The 19476-nt window shown below is 37.6% G+C and overlaps 1 protein-coding gene across 4 annotated transcripts in view; it reads right to left on the bottom strand.

The window, feature by feature from the left end:
- The window catches only part of LOC135206092 (potassium voltage-gated channel subfamily H member 8-like), a 421415-nt gene that overhangs the window by 34115 nt on the left and 367824 nt on the right, over positions 1–19476 (bottom strand). For all 4 annotated transcript variants that reach the window (XM_064237316.1, XM_064237319.1, XM_064237318.1 and 1 more), the window contains exons 6-7: positions 17471–17711; positions 8281–8441 (exon numbers count right to left, since the gene is read on the bottom strand). In XM_064237316.1, coding sequence (XP_064093386.1) covers positions 8281–8441; positions 17471–17711 — 402 coding nt within the window. The remainder of the gene's footprint in view (positions 1–8280; positions 8442–17470; positions 17712–19476) is intronic.

Below are 19476 nucleotides of genomic sequence, written 5' to 3'. Positions count from 1 at the left end.
TGCCACAGAATCAAGTCACTGGGATTTTTACTTGATTAACATATTATTTGTCGAGCCAAAAACAAATCATGTGGCATTATTATTATTATTATTATAATTATTATTATTATTATTATTATTATTATTATTATTATTATTATTATTATTATTTAAAAATAAATATATGTACATTTACATAGCTGTGGATTTGTTTCTCCATTTGAAGACTTGTGCTACTATGAGGATTTTTAATTATTATCATTATTATTATTATTATTTTTTTTTTTGCTCTATCACAGTCCTCCAATTCGACTGGGTGTTATTTATAGTGTGGGGTTCCGGGTTGCATCCTGCCTCCTTAGGAGTCCATCATTTTCTTACTATGTGCGCCGTTTCTAGGATCACCACTCTTCTGCATGGGAGTCTGGAGCTACTTCAGCCACTAGTTTTTCTAGATTCCTTTTCAGGGATCTTGGGATCGTGCCTAGTGTTCCTATGATTAGGGGTACGATTTCCACTGGCATATCCCATATCCTTCTTATTTCCATTTTCAGATCTTGATACTAATCCCATCCTATTTTTTCCCTCTCTTTCTCTTCAATCTGGTGTCCCCTGGTATTGCGACATCAATGAGTGATACTTTCTTCTTGATTTTGTCAATCAACGGCACGTCTTGGTCTATTTGCACGTATGACCCTATCTGTTCTTATACCATCGTCCCAGGTAGCTGATGTTTCTTGCACAGGCTCCAGTTGGTGGGCTTTGCCACTGAATCATGCCTCGTTTTGTACTGATTCTGTGCAAGTGCCGGACATTCGCTTGCTATGTGGTTTATGGTTTCATTTTTCGTATTGCATTTCCTACATATGGGAGAGATGTTTTATTTCCGTCTATCGTTCTTTGAACATATATGGTTCTTAGGGCCTGATCTTGTGCCGCTGTTATCATTCCTTCAAATTCTTCTTTAGCTCTCCCCTCTGTAAGTAGCCATCTTGCTTGGTGAGTCGTACCCGCGTGAAGTCAGATTAATCAACAGATATCACAAGTTTAACATACGACTAGAATTTGAGAAATATCTAGAAGTGTTCGTGAACTATCGGTGATAAGATTAGTGTGAAAATAGTAGATAAAGCGTCTTCTAAGTTAGTTTATCAAGTGTAATACTATAAATCAGAACAAGATGGCAGTAAGTTCCAACTGCGGGAAGAGGTGGCGTAATTTGGCGTGTCTAGCAGATTCGCAATACGATGAGGTAGCAGGAAGGGAACTGGCATTTCTCATCTATGAAATCAGCAACAGTCCTAACCAAAAAGATACAAAAGCATTCATGATATATTAGAAGGATATAATCCTTCAAACTGGAACAAATCTAATGAAAACTCTTGAAAATAATTGAAAAAGTTCCAAATAAAATCCCAAGTGGTCAAGAGACTCATAAAGAAAATATACATAAACAACAACATATTCCGACAAAGAAAATGAATAAGGTGAATCTTGTGAATATCCATAATTGATGCATTAGGAAAAAGAATGCCAAAAGCATGCAAACTGTGTAAGGTTTCGGTATAGCATAGTCAATCCACAAACCTAATCAGAAAATGTGCTGCATGCCAACATTCCGACCCATCCACAGTGTGCTGAGGTAATACAAGATTTGAGAAAAGATACAAGAACTTTTTTGTTCAACATGTCTATCATGGATAGACAATGTTATTAAATCAAGATTGAATGGTACAAATAGTTGAGGAATGAAGAAGAGGAAGGAAGGAAGAAGAAGAAGAAGAAAAAAGAAGAAGAGGAAAAACGGAAGAGAAGTAAAAACAAAAATGAAATGACAGAAAAAAATGAGGAAAAGGAACAAGAACAAGATAAAAGTATGGATGCCAGATATAATCATTGATACTACATATGAGGCAATAAAGCAGCATACCTACGAAGAAAGATAAATTACGATATGACAACAGAAAAGCAAATCCCGAAGAGGCTCTACCCAGATCTATACAATGACGGGAAAGAGGAAAAAATAGACAAGAAAGACAAAATCTGCAACCTTTTGAAAAGAGGGAATTGCAGATTTGGAGAAAGATGACTACAAACATCTAAGATATGTCAAAACTATGAAATATATGGTAAATGTGCATACTTAGATGGATATGGGGATGATTGCAGAGATCTGCATCCAAAAATATGTAAAAACCTAAAAGAAGGAAAAGGATGTAAGTTCGACAAAAATGCAAATATATGCACCCTGTAGCCATGAATCATAATCAAATAAATAACCAACCAAGTAATAAAATCCAAAATAAGAAAGAAACAAATAAATAGAGAGAAATCAAGAATATCAGGTAAAAGAGAAAAGCAAACCACCAATGAGATATGCAGAGGTGTCAGCAAAAAATTCAAAGCATCAGCTCCGAAATTCTACTCAAGAGATAATAACTGTATTTATTATGCAAGAGGATATTGCAGAAACGGAGAAAATTGCAGATTCAGACACAGAATGAATAATTATGATGAAGGAAGATCAAATATTATGGAAAAGTTGGATTTTTTAATGTCAGAATTTCTGGAAATGAAAAAAAGAAACAACATACCAGAACAGGAAAGAGACATGGGAAAATCCTTATTACTACCAGTATTAAATGAAGGAGAAAACACGCAAACATCATAGAAAATGATAAAAAGAATGCGCAGGGTTTAGTTACGAGTAACTCAAAAAGAAAAATAGAGTACTTAGAAGAACTAACCCAAAATGAAAAGAAAATAGATAATGAATATAAATGAAAACCTGGTATTCCCAAGAGACTGGGAATGATGATCAAATAAAGGGTCCAAACTTTATGATCAGATAGAAAAAATAGATCAAGGGGGTGACCGCAATATATGGGAAAGACAAAAAACAAGGAAAAATATATGAGAAATATAGTAACTCAGAATGTGTGAACTAATAGCGGTAGAATTTGAATCTGAAAAATTGATGAACATAGTAATATATAGACCTCCTAATACTAAAGAGTTTGACTTAATAATTGAAAACAAAATTGGATGATATATGTAGAATCACAAGGACTGGACTATTCTCCTATCTGGTGACTTCAACTTTCCTTCGTAGAATGGAAGAACGAATAGGAGATTGTGGTTGTACTTATACATATAAAAAAGAGAGTAATAGTAGTGCAGAAGATAAGAGGCAATTTGAAAAGCTATTAGATATGCTACTAGAATACAACATTCAACAAATAAATCACCTGCCAACAAGAAAGGAAAATACTTTAGACCTAGTATTTGTGAACGAGATGAATTATGTTAAAGAAATAATAGTTTATAATGCGAATATTTCAGACCATAATGTCATAGAATTAACAGTTCATTCCAAAGCAAGTGAAAATAGAGATAAGCAAGAAATGAAAAAGTGGGAAGGATATGGAAAATACAACTTCTACAGTAAAAATATAAAATGGTCAGAAATTAATGAAGAATTAAACAAAGATTGGGATAACATTTTCGTAAGTGATGACATAAGGGTAAATACGGAGATATTATATAAAATATTGGAGAAAATAGTGGAAAAATATATACCGAAGAAGAAAAGTAAACATCATTCATGCATACCAAGAGACAGAAGGATCCTTGTTCCAGAAAATCAGAAAGTGGAAAAAAGGTCTTGCAAAAGAAAAAAATGCATGGAAAGTTTATAGAACTAAAAAGTAAGATAGAAATGCAGAACAAAAGATTATACAATCAAAAGAAAATGAAAAACGGGACTTGGAAGAAAAAACCCTATTAAATATCAAGCAAAACCCCAACCCCAAGCTATTATACTCATATGCGAAGAAGATGAATAAAAGAAGAATAGAAATAGGCCCTCTGAGATTGAAGGGAGATTAACGAATGAAAAAAAAGGAAATTTGCAACATACTGGCAGAACGATATAAGAGAGAATTCACCCCTAGAATAGATAATGAAGATAATGATATAGAAGTAAGGGATGAAAATAGTGGAATATTTAGCTGACATAGATATTAATGAAGCTGATATTGTGCAGGCTATTAATGAAATTAAAAATGGAGCTGCTGCAGGGCCTGATGGAAATTCCTGCTATTTTGTTAAAGAAAGTAGTTCATTCTATCGCAAAGCCACTTGCAATATTATTAAGACAAAGTGTAGATACAGGCAAGATTTATGAGGAGCACAATAGCATATTATTTACCCCTACTTTCAAAAGTGGATCAAGACTAGAGGCAAGTAATTAATAGGCCTGTGAGTCTAACATCACATATTATGAAAGTGTATGAAAGGGTAATGAAGAAAAATATTATGAAACATTTAATAAAAAATAATTTGTTTAATAAAGGACAACATGGTTTCGTACCCGGAAAAAGTACACAAACCCAACTGTTAGTCCACCGTGAGAACATATTCAAAAATATGAAAAGCGGAACTGAAACAGATGTGGTTTATTTAGACTTTGCAAAAGCTTTTGATAAAGTAGACCATAATCTATTAGCGAAGAAAATTAGAAAACACAATATCGTGGATAAAGTAGGAAGATGGTTAAAAGAATTTTTACACAACAGAAAACAGATAGTTATTGCAAACGACGAGAAATCGGATGAAGTCCAAGGTAATATCCGGTGTGCCGCAAGGTACGGTGTTAGCTGCAATACTGTTTGTTATTATGATTGAAGACATAGACAATAATGTGAAGGATTCGGTAGTGAGTAGTTTCGCAGATGACACAAGAATAAGTAGAGAAATTACTTGTGATGAAGATAGGAACGCTCTACAAAGAGACCTTAACAAAGTATATGATTGGGCAGAGGTAAATAGGATGGTATTTAACTCTGATAAATTTGAATCAATAAATTATGGAGACAGAGAAAGAAAGCTATATGCATATAAGGGACCTAATAATGAGACCATCACAAATAAGGAAGCAGTTAAAGACCTTGGTGTGATGATGAATAGGAACATGTTATGCAATGATCAAATAGCAACTCTGTTGGCAAAATGTAAAGCAAAAATGGGAATGTTGTTACGGCACTTCAAAACAAGAAAAGCTGAACACATGATTATGCTTTATAAAACATATGTTCGTAGTCCACTTGAATATTGCAATATGATATGGTACCCACACTATCAAAAGGATATTGCACAAATAGAGAGTGTACAAAGGTCCTTTACAGCTAGAATAGAAGAAGTTAAGGACCTAGACTACTGGGAAAGACTACAAGTTCTTAAAATTATATCGTTCCCTAGAAACAAGGAGAAGAGAACGCTACATGATAATTCAGGCATGGAAACAGATAGAAGGAATAGCAGAAAATATCATGGAACTAAAAATATCAGAAAGAGCAAGCAGAGGTAGATTAATAGTGCCCAAAACTATACCAGGAAAAATAAGGAAAGCACACAGGACATTAATCCACTACGCACCAGCATCGATAATGCAGCGTCTATTCAATGCGTTGCCAGCTCATCTGAGGAATATATCAGGAGTGAGCGTAGATGTTTAAGAATAAGCTCGACAAATATCTAAACTGCATCCCAGACCATCCAAGATTGGAAGATGCAAAATATACCGGAAGATGTACTAGCAACTCTCTGGTAGACATTAGAGGTGCCTCACACTGAGGGACCTGGGGCAACCCGAACAAGATGTAAGGTCTGTAAGGTAAGGTCTGTAGCCATTGCCACGTGTCATCGCTGGCTAGTTCTTTAGTCTGTCTCATGTATTGTCCGTGTATTAGTTTCCTTGATGCTCTTACCATACAGCTTGATGTCGTCCATGAACATCAGAAAGTTAATTCTGTTGCCTCTTTTCTTGAGTTGGTACCCGGCATCCATCTTCTGTAGTACTTTTGTCATGGGAATTATGGCTACTACGAAGAGTAGTGGGGAGGGGCAGTGAGTCGCCCTGGAAGATTCCTCTCCTGATATTAACCTCTGCTAGTCTTATTCCAGAGCTTGTAAGTATTGTATTCCAGTTGCGCGTTGTATTTTGTGAGGAAGCTGATGGTGTTTTCCTCTGCCCATATATTTTCAGGTATTCTATTAGCCATGTGTGTGGTATCATGTCGAAGGCTTTCTTATAGTCTATCCATGCCATGCTTAGGTTGGCTTCCTTCTCCTACTGTTCTTCATTACCATTTTGTCTATCAGGAGCTGGTCTTTGTGCCCCTACACTTCCTTCTGCAGCCTTTCTGTTGGTGGGGGATGGTGTTGTCCTCTAGGGTAGTTGTATAGCCTTTCACTGATGATAACCTGTTAGTAACTTCCACATTATTGGTAGGCAGTGATAGGCCTGTAGTTACTGGCTATATTTCCCTACTCTTGTCTTTTTGTACTAAGGATGTTCTTCCTGTGGTCATTCCATTGGGTACATGGTGATTTGAGATACAATGCTGGAGTTGTTCTTCTATTCGTGGGTGTAGGGCCTTGAAGTTTTTGAGCCAGTATCCATGGATTTCATCGGGACCTGGGGCTTTCCAGTTTGGCATTTTCTTAGTTGGTGTCTGACTGTGTCTGTCGTGATCTCTGTGAATCTTTGTTTTATTCTCCCTGTTTCTTCTTCCTTGACTTCCTGGAGCCATGTTGCATGTTTGTTGTGTGATAACGGATTGCTCCAGATGTTTTTCCCAGAGTCTTTTACTTGGTTCGGCTTCAGGAATTTCTGGTGGTTGTCTTCCCCTCTTAGTCTTTTCTGGTTGGTTCCGAATAGTTTGTTCTGTTGGTATCCCTTATTCCTGTTCATGTACCGTTGGATCTTATGTGCTTTAGCATTAAGCCTCTGTTTTTACATCTTCTATTGTGTTTGTTTATTCCCCTCTCTTGTACTTTGTATTTCTTGTTGAGTTCCTCCCTTGTTTTCTTGCTTCTTAGCCTTTTTTCTGCCATCTCTTTCAGTTTACTCAAGTCAGATCTCATCACCATGATTTGCTTTTCCAGGCGGCGCCTTTTCCAAGGAGGTTGCGTGTTTTGGTTTCTGTTGGGTTGGTTGTGCTGGTGGTGTTGGTGTTCGGAATCCCCATCAGTTCTGCTACTAATCTTGCTCCTGCATATGCCAAGTTATTTGTTTCTGTGATACTGGTGGTGTGTATTATGCCCATTATTTCATTGACCTCACTTGTTTTCTCCTTAATTTCTTAGTGTTGTAGGCTTTCATGGAGGGGATCTTTGTTCTCTCTGTATCTGGCTCCATCCACTGTCTAATCTTTTCTCACCCATTCCGTCCTCTCTGTTACTTCGTCAGTGTTTCTTCGTGTGTCGTTGTTTGATACCTCATCATCCATGTCGTCTTCTGTGGCATCGTCCATCAGTTCGTCTTCGTGTAATTTGTTGTCGTGTGGCATTTCCCTTTCCAGTTCTTCTCTTTCTGTTGGAGAGAGCCAGTTCTTTTTCTTTATGTTCCTTACTTGGTCTGTCAGCCTGTGCTCTGTTTGGGGGTGTGATTCTCTCATTCCAGATGTTGACCAACCTTCTTCTATATCCTCTTTCCGTCGGGTTGCTTCTGATGTAGCATCTCCATATTTCCTTATTTTCTTCTCTTGTCCATTTCTTCCTTTGGTTTGCTTCTGTAGCTCCAATCTCATGTGTTGGTTACTGGCGTTGTGGTGGTTAGTTGCTGGATGACGACCTCCAAGTACCTGACCGTCTTAAACCCCTTCAATTGGGTTGAATACCTGGCTGCCTGACGAAGCTCCTCTGTTGCCAGAGGTTCCATTTACGTCGTTGTCGTTTATTCCTTCATTTCTTAACATCATTGCTGAGTTTTGCTATTTACCCCATAGCTGGACCCTACCCCATCAGGGATAGGTACTCATTTACAGCTGAGTAGACTGAGGAAATTATGGTAAAGATCCTTTCCCAAGGAATCAACGCCGAGGAGAGCGGTCACCCATCCAACGACTGACCAGCCCCAATGTTGCTTAACCAGTCCATTGACGACCTAACCCACTCTGCCACGGCGCCACATTTTATTATTATTATTATTATTATTATTATTATTATTATTATTATTATTATTATTATTATTACACAAAATATTTTAGAATATAAATCTCCTATGAGACAGCAAACTTATCACACGACGACGAATGGACAAAAACAGATACGTGATAAATAAATATAGGTGATGATGTTCAAGAAGAGAAATATAATGAGTTACGTATAGAATAACCATCGAAAAGGAGCCATACAAAAAAATAAAAAGGTTACAGGGAAGCAGCAGCCTCTGAGAGAGAGAGAGAGAGAGAGAGAGAGAGAGAGAGAGAGAGAGAGAGAGAGAGACGTTGAATTCACCGAGCTATAAACGTCAGTAGCCACCAGGAGATCGAAGGGCATCGCGGCAGCGAGGTCGGGAAGGAACCAGCCTTTGACGTAATGCGTCGCTATCCTGCAGGGGCTGAGGACCACCTCCCCTTTCTTGTTGACGAAGGTCGTCCGGAAGTTCAGGAGGATGTCTGCGGACAAAAAGAGAATTGGGAAGGTTATTTGGGTTTCGGAAGACTCCGGAGAATGCTTGCCAATGTATGAGGCGAGTACTTTATCTGTAAAATGAAGTGTGTGTGTGTGTGTGTGTGTGTGTGTGTGTGTGTGATGTGTGTGTGTGTGTGTGTGTGTTCTAGAAAGCACGTTTTTTGGAAGTATTCTTTTTTTTTTACCCTTTCTTTCTGCTTTTATTTAAAGAAAGGCAAGTACTTTTTCTTAGAAATGAAGTGTTTTTTTATAGAAAGTACCTTTTTTGAAGTGTTCTTTTCTTTTTTTACCTTTTCTTTTTGCTTTTGTTTAAAGAAAGGCAAGTACTTTTTCTTAGAAGTGAATACGTTTTTTAGAAAGTACTTTTTTTAAGCGTTCCTTTTCTTTATTTTTACTTTTTTATGCTTTTATTTAAAGAAATGCAAGTACTTTTTCTTAGAAATGGATACTTTTTTTTTAGAAAGTGCGTGTTTTTGAAGCATTCCTTTTTTTTATTTTTACTTTTTCTTTGTGTTTCTATTTAAAGAAAGGCAATTACTTTTTCTTGGAAATGAAGCATGTATTTTCACTTTTTCTTTATGCTTTCTTTTAAAGAAAGGTGATTACTTTTTCTTAGAAATTAAGTGTTTTTTTTTACTTTTCCTACTTTTTTCATTTTAAAGAAATGTCAAGCTCTTATACATTCCTGAATATCTTGTGAATTAATTAATACAACCGACATGAGGATTTCCTCCTTGAAGTTACCATTGTTCCTCCCTCTCCCTCTCTCTTTAGTATCTCTCTCTCTCTCTCTCTCTCTCTTTACTCTCTCTCATGCTGTGCTTCTACATGGAGAAATAATGGGGTTTTAAGTTTAAGGGAACAAACATGCCACTTTCTTGTACAGACCTGGGGATCGAACTCACACTATATCATTGCGAGCAGAGAGCGACATAATAGCGCCGTGAGGACCAGGGGGTGAGAGAGAGAGAGAGAGAGAGAGAGAGAGCGCCTGAAAAATAATTACATTCTCAGGATAAGAGGAGAGCGTTGACAGAAACAATATGAAATTAAGTGAATAATCATACCTATAGCTCAGTAGTTACAATACCACGAAATACCTTGAAGAAAGAGGACTTATATACATTATTATTATTATTATTATTCTTAGTATTTATTATTATTATTATTATTATTATTATTATTATTATTATTATTATTCAGATGAACCCTATTCCCATGGACCAAACCCACCAAAGAGGGCCATTGATTTGAAATTCAAACTTCCAAGGAACAAGGAAAGAGTGAACACAAAGTAATGGGGAACACAACGAGAAGAGACTACTTAAGAAAAAAAAAGTATATTATAACAAACACACACGTACACGAACACAAAACCCGAGTCACAGCAGCATCACAGGGATAGGGATAAAATGGATAAATTGGCAATCTAAGGGAATATTTTCTCAATTTAGCCTCCGTTTTCTTCTCCTTCAAAATCACAGCACCCGAGGAGCAGTTCATTATTTTGGACGTTTCGCGTATTCAGCGTGTCTCCTCATCATCAACTGGCCCGCCCCCGAGAGAGAGAGAGAGAGAGAGAGAGAGAGAGAGAGAGAGAGAGAGAGAGAGAGCGAAGAGGGGTACTCTAATGACGAAATCTAATGAAGATATGGCCCAAGGGGATGAAGGTATAAAAATGGTTCAGTGGAAAGAAAAGTTAGCCATAACTTTTTAAATTTGGCACAATTAAGAGATGAAATGATGAAATAAAAAAAAGAAACCCCGATACAAAGAATTATATTGCCCATACATTTTCATTAAGGGAAGAAAATTGAACGAAAACATGACACAATAAAATGCAACTTTTAGATCTGATGTGGCATATAGTGCTAAAATATGCACCAGTGAAAGAACGCGATACAGGATTTCTTTGTATCGTCTACGTAACTACATTCATTCTCTCTCTCTCTCTCTCTCTCTCTCTCTCTCTCTCTCTCTCTCTCTCTCTCTCTCTTCTCTTTTGTGGTAAGGCAACTTCGCTCTGCTCATCATAGGTAAGGTGAAAAACGCAGGAAAGAAAGGAAGCAGAAACAACGCCCCCCCCCCCCCCCCCACCCCCCCCCCCCCCCTCACCCGGGAATTTGTAATCTTTTAAGAGCATTAATTTTTCTTTGGAAAAATTGCTCAGGTCTACTATCACTTTTCGGTGACATTAATTATAACGAATCTATTGGTGACTGAATTGATTCAATTAACAAAATTTTATGATTAAAACAGTTGCAACTTGGGAAATTAAATTCACAGGTGAAAAAAATAAAATAAAAAAACACTAATTTCCGCCAATTCATTATTTTAGATGGGCTGTCAAGAGGGATACTGCGTCCACTGAAGACATCAGCTGAAAGAGTAACAATAAAACACCACACCCGAATGGACCGGAAAACGACCACAAAACAAAGCCAAGAAAATCTGCGATAAACAATTCCGGAGGACGACCACACACACACACACCACGGGAGCATCGTCCCTTTAACTTTCCATAAAGCTGGTCGTGGAGAGCATTTTTTTTTTTGAGGGAGAGGCTCACAACAGCTGCCACGCAAATGCACATTTGCATCTGTATTGCACAGCTCACGTGCCTGCAACAAGCGTTGATTGGGCGCAGAGATGGAAGTCCCGAGATATGGAACACTGCAACTCGGGCCAATTACTAAATGTGAAGAGAGTCTCTGCAAACCCCCTTCCCTTCCCTCCCCCCACTCCCACCCTTCCACCACCCATCCCTAAACACACACACACACACACATACATACATGCATAGAAGCAGAGTTATTCACCTTCCGCTTTAATTACAACTTGAAGCCAGATGGCAACTCGACCAGCCATTGCAAAGCGGTAGCATAATTCTGGGACGTGATTTTTTTTCCCCTTCTCCTTCCAGTTATTAGCCAGCTGTGCAGTTAATCCAAGTAACTTAACAGATAATATATTAATAGGTGATTAAACTGAATGGAATGCTTGGATGCACTTTGCTCTTTCACTTACTCATATGATCAGTTGCTGGGATTCAGTTGATGTGTTTTCCACGAATCACCTTCGCCCCTGTTCGAGTTCCAGGTGATCAACATTGCAAAGTGTCTGGTTCATGCATGCATGCATTTCCTGCATGCATTAGCTGCTAAGACACCTATAACACCACAGCCAGGGTGAGCCCATTACAAGGTTAATTTTCAGTGAATAAAATCCTCAAGTCACAAGAAAAAAAAATTATATGACGAAAACCTTTCTGAAAATAGACCACGTTGTGTAACGCCAAGTAGTAAATTAAATGATATCCGATATTTATTAAATGGTTCCAAGATTCGAGCAGACTTACCACTCTAGATCATGCATTTTCTTAAGAGTAGGTTGAATGCTCAATATCTAATAATATTCAAATATTTATGCTTATAGGTTATTGAGCCTCTGTGGTATCTACGTAATCCTACAAGCACTACATCTTTGCCTTACGCGAGGTTGTAACCAAACGAGATTTCTCATCCAAGTACTCAATATAATTGAGTCTTATTTTCGAAAGTAATTCTCTTAAAAATAGCGACCCATACGAGGGATTCAGCTGAGAATAAGAAGGTTTATTTTCAGGTATAGGTCTTACTACGTCACCTCGAATGGTTGTAAGTTAACGGATTTAGCAATAGCTGAAATAGAATATTATCTTTTTATGAATATGCTTTACAGAGAATGAATTCTAGGTAGGCTTGTAAATACTAGATACTTATGAATATTAATAAACAATGAAATGCATGATGATGATTATGATAATGATGAATGAACAAATTTTTCTATGAAGGTCCGTGATACCACTGCTTCTTTGTATACTGTTAAATCCCTTATGATAACTCAAATTTAACTTTATGCAGGGAGAATGGAACAAGATCAACTAATCAAGAAACTCAAATACAGGTAAGAAATTCATCGCTCAGGTGATCAGGTCACAACAGTTTTAGTTCAAGGAAGCTCTCTCTCTCTCTCTCTCTCTCTCTCTCTCTGAGACCGTATTAAGAACTGCTTGGCCTTCACCCGGATGGCTTTTTCGTCGTCCTTCGAGGAGTAGCTCTGGAGTCTGCAGCTTCCTACCCAGGCCTTCTTTCCTCCCTACTCCCAACGACTTTCCTCCCTCTACCCTTCTACCCTCCGATTTCCGTCCCTCACTACACTTACTTGGATCTGACCAGACTTCATTCACTCACATCAGAAAAATGACATTTTACACGACGCAAACTAATCTGGGAATAGATTCGGCCGAGAAGTCCAGACTCAGCTACATCGCTAAGTAGGGGGGAGAAAAACTGAGGTAATTTGAAGGCCGTCCTTGAATTGATTCCATTAATGGCGAAGCTCGTTTGCGTTAATAACTAATTGTAATGCGTTTACTGCGTCAGTCTTTCAGGAAATTCACTTAACGGATGATGTTCAGTCGCCTGAAATAATTGGGTGAATATTATGTCATCAAGTTAACAGGAGCTTTTGAGAGAGAGAGAGAGAGAGAGAGAGAGAGAGAGAGAGAGAGAGAGAGAGCTGAAATAATTGGGTGAATATGTCATCAAGTCGACTGGAGCTTTCTGAAGAGAGAGAGAGAGAGAGAAAGAGTAGAGAGAGAGAGAGAGAGAGAGAGAGAGAGAGAGAGAAGAGATGCTTTTGATACAGCAAACCTATCTGAGAGAGTAAATTCGAATAATACAGAGCTAATTAATCTAGATGTCCATTGATATACCCTATAACAAGAAAACGGACATATAAATGGTTATAGCCATCCACACTGCCTTGCAATATAAACATGTAAAGTCTGTCGTAATAGATACGTTTATCGTCAGTTGACACGGTCAAATACAAACGTTTTTCGAAGCATTCACAGTCTGTCCACATCCCACTAATATGACAATAACATAAACGTTTATCTTCTGTCGACATGGTCAAGTACAAGAGCTTTTCGAAACGGTGGTCTACCTCGCTGTTGTTTGGCTAAAGGCCAAAATGCTTCAAAATAGATTTGCAACTTCATGCTGCCTATAAAAAAAAATATATATATATATATATATATATATATATATATATATATATATAGGTATATATATATATATATATATATATATATATATATATATATATATATATATAATATATATATATATATATATATATATCATTGCAAGCTAACAACATACTTCTTTCAGTTCTCGTAAAACTTCTGGAACACTCCGTTCTCTCAGGTAACCTGCAATGCTAAACAACTAAGCATCAAGTGTAGCGTTTCCCCTACAGCTGTTTAGTCTACTTTTATCACCTCAATGGAGAGAGAGAGAGTCATCATCTGAAAATAATATATTTCTCTGAATTTTAGAATTCTGTGCTAAAGAATATACTTCTCCAGCGTTTAGTATGAAGTTAAATTGTCTGAATATTTCACAAAAGACTACATGATATTTCCATGAGGTTTTGGATGAAGGTAGGTTGTTAAAATATTTACCAGAGGAATATATTTTTTTCTGACTTTTGCATGAACTTTGATTTTTAGAACACTTTTATAAATAAGTATTTATTCCATCTGCTATGCGACGAAACCATAAAACTTCATTTTGAGAAATTTGGCATTGAAACCAAAAAATAACAATGGCTATTCAGTTAATCAACGCATACGCGACTGAAATTGAATTAAAAATGCAACTGGTTTCATGTAGTCTTTGTGACATTTCAAAAGTCGCTCAAGATTGCAGACAATACTGGAGGACCCAATGACAGAAGCGGATGCCAAAACGTTCTCCCTCAAATACCCACAGAACTTGCATCTGACTTCCATTAGATGCAAAAACCGACCACAAAAGCAGGTGATGGGTTTTCCACAAAGCGAACGATGGAAGGCTGGCGATATCTCGAATTCTAATTTTTTTTTTTTAAAGCTGGAAATCCTTTTGTACAGAATTAACAGACTATAAACCCAACAGAGCTCCGAATGGAAATCAGCCTACACACACACACACAGAGAGAGAGAGAGAGAGAGAGAGAGAGAGAGAGAGAGAAAGGTACATGATCAATGCCAAGTTAGTCATTCGAACAAAACGCGGTTTTCTTCAGGCTGTCCAAACACAGACTCAGCTTGAGAAAGCGGAGTCCTTATTCTCCATCTCCAAGTTTGCAAAATGAGCAAAATAAAGTTTTGAATTCTGAAAGCAAACAATATCCCGCGCAACATACATTGCACAAACGTCAGATCAATGCAGAAGAGAGAGGCAGTCGAATGAGGTCATTCCGTTCACACAAACAATCAACTCCAGGACATAATCATCCCGTCAGCCAGTCAGTCATTCCTCAGAGATGAAAATCCGCAAATTAACGGTCGACCGGTTAATTACTGATTGTCCCGATGCGAGACCTCATTAACATTGGATAAGTTGTTATCCGGAGTCGACGCTGAAAGAATTGTGGAATGCATTACGGGGATTCGCGCGGATCGCAAGTCATACCAAAGGGAATTTATTTATTTTATAATACTTTCACGGTTACAAGGGCTCTCTCTCTCTCTCTCTCTCTCTCTCTCTCTCTCTCTCTCTCTCTCTTCTCTCTCTCTCTCTCTCTCTCTATATATATATATATATATATATATATATAATATTATGAGTCTCTCTCTCTCTCTCTCTCTCTCTCTCTCTCTCTCGCTCTCTCTCTCTCTCTCTCTCCAGGCTACTTTTGCACTCAAACAATTGCTCCGAAGTCTCCAATTGTCATTCAAATATGAATTAATACTGGACAAAATTGAAAAAATTCAAATAAAGACAAAGATCTGAATAAATTGAAAATGCTTTTTTTTTCAGGTATCCATATGCTAGGCGACCGATATCAATTAAACCCCCAGCCAGCATATAAAACCTTAACGTTTTGCACGGAACGCACGAAACATCGTAGAATGATTTTCCTTAATAGTTAAAAGGCACACGTAATTTTTTTTGTTATCGCTCTTATATCACCAGATTTATTTTATTTTTATTTTGGGTCTATTATCAACTTGTCTTTTTTGAAGTCATCGCGTTAGCCAGAATAACTTCCTATTTTGCAACATGTTTGCTTTTATTCAGTTATTCTATTTATACCAAAATAGATTTTTTTAATCATACGCTGAGTAAATTGCTAACACGACTTTAATAGCGAAGTAATAGTGTTCGCATGAATAAAAGCACAATTTAGATATTGTTTACAAAAGGCTACTGTGAGTGCTCTGATGAGAGAGAGAGAGAGAGAGAGAGAGAGAGAGAGAGAGAGAGAGAGAGGTTTTTTACCGGCGTCATTTTTGAAAAATAGTTTCTCGTTTAGGTATCTATTCAGAAAAAAAGGGCTGGATACATGAATAAATATGTTGATATACAAAGGAGCGGGATTTGCTGACAGCTTTGGTTTGTTCGAGGAAAATGGATATTCCTTTCCTACATTATTTCCTTTCCAAAATGTGACTTTTTTTTTTTCTCCACGTGAATAAATATTCCAGCGACATACGGTTGCGCAACTGAACGAGACTCGGAAATTACCCGAGGCAAAAAAAATAAAATAAATAAAAATTCAAAACGTAAGATGAAGTAACTTCGAGAAAATGTGATGTGGTTGATGTGACGAATGGGTAGATTGCAAGAGCTGAGATGCAGTAGTAGTCAGTACAGCATTGCTGAAGATGTTAGACATCCATTGCATGAAGTGGAGTGCAAGGCACGAATTCATAATTATTTTCGGAGGCATAATCGCTAGATCTCGTTAAGGCTTCGGTGCCTTTCAACATATGATGGGTCTATCGGTAGAGGAATACAGAACCCTAAATTTGAGCAACATGTTACATTAGACTTTTAAACCACTAATAATCAGAGCCAAAGGGCTCCAACCAGATTTGAATGGCTGGTAGCAGCAGACTGAAGGTCCTCTATTTCCTGTATTCATTCTTATACCGGACTCTTTCTAGAGAGAGAGAGAGAGAGAGAGAAACGGGGGATCGAAGCGGATATCAACTCGGGATTATTATTCCGGATTAAGGCCTCAATATTTTTTTGAAGGGATGGGTTTGAATATTCTGTGACCTTAAATGGCTTGTTGGAAAGTGTGTGTGTGTGTGTGCGTGTGCGTGCGTGTGCGTGCGTGTGTGTGTGTGTGAGAGAGGGAGAGAGGAAAAAAAAAGTTTCAAAATTTTTCATGATTGTTTGCGTTTTCCGTACATCAAATATAAATATAAATATATATATATATATATCTATATATATATATATATATATCTATATATATATATATATAGTATATATATATATAGTGTTTACTTGGTCGAGTGTCAAACACGAAGGTGCACACTCTTGAACTTCTGGAAATGTAGAATACTAAGAGTAATAAGAGTATGAATAAAAAGTACTGAAAGATGGGTTTCATAAGCCCACAATTCCCGCATCGCGTTGCAAGATGAAGCTGCATTAGACATTCTTTCCTCTGCGTAATAAGAGATAATTTAGTGGACGATAGAAAAAAAAACAGGAGTAAGAAATGGAAAAATGGAAAGATTTAACAGAGTAGAAAAATAATTAATGAGAAAGGATGAAATGAGGCTACGTAGTATAGTCAGCTATACCAAATGGTTTTTTCTTTTGAAATTAAAGAAAAATTAGACATAATAGAAAAATCGAACAATATAAAAAAATACAGAGTACATAAAAATCAAACAATATAATGCCGAAGGAGATAATTCAGTGAAAGAGGTTAAAAAAAACCCCATAAATCACTAAGAAGTGGACAAAAGGCAAAAGATGATGAAAGGAGACAGTCAGAGTAGTCAGCAATTCGTAAATAACATTTTGCTATCGATTCCTTCACCCACGACATCCCCGTAAACACCCAGGTAACGAGGACTGATGAGGCCTTACGGGTTTACGGGCTGCTCCACTTGGAGCAAGAGCCCGTGCCGGCATTTTGCTGGCTTAAAATTCAACAAACAAGAAGCCCATTCTCTCACCGATGAAGAAGAGGGCTTCCACGATGACGTCCGGAACGATGGTCCTCTTCTGCTGGTTCTGGCCGACGAGGAAAGCGGCGTTGTAGGGAACGATGACGGCCACGTAGATGGTGGCTATGAGGATAACCAAGTCCCAGCATGTCTTCAAGGTACCGTAGTGGGTCAGGATGAAGCGAGACTTCTGGATGCTGGCCGTCTTATACTCCGGCAGGGGGGCTGCGGAGTGTGGCTGCAGGAGGGTCTGGAAGGAAGAGAGACACGAAGGATATGAATCAATAACATCAGGCAAATCTCAATAATCACTTGTGAGTGTGAATATAAATTTGAAGATAAGATTAGTACATATATATATTCAAGGTATATACAAAAGGAGAGTTCGAGAACCCGCTCGATTTACTCCTCAACCGAGCAGGTTCTCGAAAGCTCTCGTTGCAATTATATTTTCAAATATATGCTTACACTTACGCCTATATCAATTTTTTTTTTAATATTAACAAATGAATAAATATGACGTTAATTTCAGTCTTTCACAGCTTTTACTATTTTCTCTTCTTCAACCCCATGTCAGTAGTCTGATTTTTTTTTTCTCTTAAATAAATTTTTTGTTTTACCTTCCGACAGATGATTCGGAGAGAGAGAGAGAGAGAGAGAGAGAGAGAGAGAGAGAGAGAGAGAGAGAGAGAGAACTGCTAAACATTTCTCTAACATTGTTTGTTTACATAACGAATCCTAAAAAGCTCAGACTTTGACGACACGAATTCACAGGTTCGCCTCAGCACTCAACTAAACAAACACCGTTCACCGTTCTAACATGAGAGAGAGAGAGAGAGAGAGAGAGAGAGAGAGAGAGAGAGAGAGAGAGAGAGAGAGAGAGAGAGAGAGTGGCAACCTCCGCCCTTTCAGCCAACAGGTATTTGATGGCTTACGCTGAATGCAAGGATGGAGATGGGAAGCTCTTCATGCAGATCCCTTTTGATGAGAATGCTCTATTCAACATTAACAAAAACATTATAATATAACTGTAACGAATATAACAAGCTACAGTTAAATAGTTACCGCAACAATAGAAATTCTAACAAAGTGGCTAATTGCTGTAAATGCGGAAGTAATCGCCATGATTTTTTTTTTATCTGATCAAGTACAAATAAAAATTCGTGAACTTCAGCGACCAAAAACAGGACTACAGGACAGTGACTTGCGGGAACTCAGGGGTCAGATACAGGCCCTGTTCCTCTGAAGACGATTGGGGATTTTTACTGGCTATAAAGGACAGGAGCAAACGGAGATTCTTTGAATGCGATTCATTAGAATAAAGAATTCCATGGGATGAGACGCAATTGTACCTGGGACGAAATACATTTTCAATTTCACACAAAAAAAATTTAAGGTTTATTCTGATTTTCTGGATGTTGCAGTTAGGAATTCAACAAAATTCAAGCGTTTATTTAATCGCCAGGTGCCTTCAACACAAGTCAGTACTAATTCAAAGTCCTACGTCCAAGAGAACGTTCAAACGTCATTCAAGTATTCTAGTACTGACTGACTATTTAAAAGAAACCTGCACAGAATTCTGTAACGCCCTTTACATCAAATATCAGAGGAGCGTTTTTGTTTCCTCTTCATTGTGAATTAGACGTGAGATGTTGAGGAAAAAAAAAAAAAAAAAAAAAAAAAAAAAGATTTGCAAGGCCATGTCCCACCAACAGCCCAGCCAAGTTCAGCAGATGAGGAGACGAGTGATTCCACCTCTCAGGCGAACCGAATCCCCAACAAAACAAAACATCAGAGGCCTTCAGTGAAGAGCTGCAATTCCCACCCGCTCACTATTTGCTGATTCATGGAGACTCGTCAAGCTCTCTAAATGGAAATGACGGAACCCGAAAAAAATATATGCAACAATTTTACAGGCGACCGTACGTAGTTTTTCTATTTTTTTTATCTTTTATTTTTTATTTATCTATCTATTTATTTTTTGCCCGTCGGGTCCTGCGCCGTACACCAGTTTT

Source organism: Macrobrachium nipponense, chromosome 29 (genome assembly GCF_015104395.2).
Source record: "Macrobrachium nipponense isolate FS-2020 chromosome 29, ASM1510439v2, whole genome shotgun sequence".
NCBI classification, from domain to species: Eukaryota; Metazoa; Arthropoda; class Malacostraca; order Decapoda; family Palaemonidae; genus Macrobrachium; species Macrobrachium nipponense.
This window is presented reverse-complemented; position numbering and strand designations above follow the sequence as displayed.